This window comes from Triticum urartu, chromosome 1A (assembly GCF_056163025.1).
Source record: "Triticum urartu cultivar PI428250 chromosome 1A, HENAU_Tu73, whole genome shotgun sequence".
NCBI lineage: Eukaryota > Viridiplantae > Streptophyta > Magnoliopsida > Poales > Poaceae > Triticum > Triticum urartu.
Window position 1 is genome coordinate 344,577,690 of NC_141873.1, and position 2,967 is coordinate 344,580,656.

Consider the following 2,967-nt stretch of genomic DNA (forward strand, 5'->3'; position numbering starts at 1 on the left):
ATTTTCAAAGTGCAATTTTTTAAAAGAGTTTATACATCCAAAAATACATATATAACACGTTTGAGAAAAGTTTCACAACAATATACTATTGTACACGGCATAAAAAAAAAGATAAATATGTACATGGAAATGGGCCAACAAAATTATTGGGACTAGATTTTTCTTGCGCAACATGAAAATCATAATATTTTTTATTGAAATTTTACAGATCCGAATATGTACCGTTTGGTAGCGAAGTATTTTCTAAGTATTTTGAGAATACTGCAGTTTTTGAGATTACCACAGTTTTATTTACAACGAGCTATTTGTTTGCCCCTAATAATTGTTGTTTTAATATTATAGTATTTGGCAAACTGTAGTTTTTTCTCTGTTTAATAAAAAGAGCCCCCGACCTGTTTTTTAAAAACAGAGCGGCGAAAAGAAGGGAGTCCCCTCGTTATCCTTCCCCGCTCCTCGCTCTGTCTCGTTCTCACGCCGCCGCCGCCGCCCTGTCGTCTTCCATCGGCGGCCATGGGGAAACAGAGAGATGGCGATGGAGAGACCAAAGGTGATTACTCTGCCCTCCATCGTCCCTCATCGCTCCTTCCCGCCTCTCCCCGCCAACCGCTGGCTCCTTCCTCTGCACGGCCGTGCCGTTCTCCACTGTGCATGCCACTGGTATCTGCGGACGGCGCCGCGGCGCACAATCTCCTCGATGCCGTCCGGCCTTGCTGACGAGAAGGTCGTCCCCGATTCAGGGGCAGCGTAGATTCTCCTTGGATAGATTGAGAAGCAAGATTTAGTGGCTTGGCTAGACTCAACCTAGATGATCTTAGCTTGGTGATAGCTTTATGTAGTAGCCCGAAATATGGCGTAAGATAGTCTGCATCGCTGCGATTTTTAGAAATATGTGTGTTACAGAAGCATTGGCTATCTAGGTCGGCTTATATCTGAAGCCAAAAGTAAGTAGACAGCCAAGCTGCTGCTTGGTCGGCTTATATCAGGCTGCGATTTCAGAAATATGTATGTTACAGAGGCTTTGGCTATCTAAGTTGATGCTTGGTTACCAGCTTACAAATTTTGACAGCCAATCAGGCTGTGGAAGTGTAAATAGACTGTCTAAGACAAGCAGTAGAACCCCAATCTCGCTGCTGAAATGCACAACAGTCATACCATAGCGATTTTGTTGTTTTTCATTCAGACAATTCAGATTCCAGTATACCTATTCGAACCTGATTCTCAAAAAAGACAAACCACACCTGGTACTTTTAGCAGGGGGTAGGGGCTAGAGGTGACAGTTCATTAATTTGTAGCATGCATTTTGTAGCTAGCGTGGTTTCGGCCCACCCATAACAATTTTGTTCTATCATTAGCAGTTGCTCACTACAGATTTTTGCCTAGCTCCACGACAGCCTACAAGACTGCGTACATTAGGATATAGTATTTTGTTTTGTCAATGTAATCCATGGTGTGGCGTCATGCACGAGATATTAGGATTTACTGAAGTTGATTTGTTTTAACCAAATATTTATGATAACTATGATATTTGTTTCGTGTAATCCATGGTGTGGCCTCATGCAGGACATATTAAGATTTACTAAAGTTGATTTGTTTGAATGAGATAGTTAGGATAACTCTCATATTATTTCGAGTTGGATCCTTGTAAATTTTTCTGATGTTTGTGCTGATTTGAACGCTGATGCATTTTGCTTCCCAATTGCAGACAAGAAAAAGAGAGCATCATGGACCACTGCTCAACTAGACCTGCTCGTTTCTGTGATGAAAGAGTATGCAGATGCAGCTAGATTTCGTGGTCAGAATGGATGGACGAAAGAAGGATGGAATTCCATGACTACACGATTGAATAATCAGTTTCCAAGAGCTAATTTCATTGTTTGTCAACTAAAATTTAGAGAGCAGTGGTTGAAGAGAGAATATTTTGTTGTCAAATCTATTGTAGAGAAGAGTGGCTTCAGTTTTGATCCTAATACAAAAATGCCAACAACCATTGATGAAAAATGGGATGAATTGAGCAAAGAACAACAGAAGTGGAGATACAAAGCTTTCCCTTACTATGATGACTTGCATGCAATTTATGATGGTACGTTGGTTTCACATGTAATGAATTTAGCATATGATCTTGCTTCCCTGTAGTTTACAATGTATTCCTCTGTACCCAGGTAAAACAGCGGAGGGGAAGGGCTGTAAGAGGACAACTGATGTGGTTGAAGAGAAGTCCAGTCCGGCTACAGATTTACCACAAGGGGAAAGCTTCACACAACAAGTTCTAGATGCCGCCGGGCTTAATTCGCCTAGTCCAACATTACCAGCTCCAGGCTTTGCAGGTCATAATTACGAGTGGACTGAAGGCATATATGGTGAGGATGTTGAAGTATTTCCTGGTAACAACACAGAACGTGTGGAGAATAACAGTAGCCAAATTCCCACAGAAAACATGAACACACTTCCTGACCCACCACCTATGAAAAAGGCTAGGACTTCTAAAGGCAATGATGAAGGTAAGGCTAAGAGAGGAAAAGAAACAGCGATTGAAGATCTGGTTGCTGTTAGAAAAGAAGAACTTAAAACTTATGTGGATGTAAATACAAAACAAATTGAGAGCTATAGAGAAGTGAAAAAGGCACAGATGGAAAAAAAGATCCTGACAAAGATCCTTATTGCATTGCCAAATGCATTGTCAAACTTAAGACCATACCAGATCTCTCAGCAAGTGATCATCTGAAGATGATCGAGTATCTGAAAGGACAAAGAATTGATCGTGAAATCTTCATGACAGTGGAGCATAATGTTGTTCTAGAGATCCTCAAGCAAGTGCTTGGCCATCAAATTTAAAGCAATAATTCGTTCTAGTTATTTTCATATGAAAAATAAAATTCTTTCATACTATATTATTGGTTTATTGGTTCATATCACTTTAGTTTTGTGTTTTTGTAAAGAAATATCACCATGGACTATACCATGGTTAAA

General features: G+C 40.3%; 1 protein-coding gene across 1 annotated transcript; it reads left to right on the forward strand.

The window, feature by feature from the left end:
• The first annotated feature begins 510 nt into the window (after nt 1-510).
• LOC147991156 (uncharacterized) lies at nt 511-2,722 on the forward strand. The gene is made up of 3 exons (XM_087537199.1): nt 511-547; nt 1,703-2,080; nt 2,160-2,722. The coding sequence occupies exons 1-3, from the start codon at nt 511-513 to the stop codon at nt 2,720-2,722; spliced, it is 978 nt and encodes a 325-aa protein (XP_087393325.1).
• The last annotated feature ends 245 nt before the right edge of the window (nt 2,723-2,967 follow it).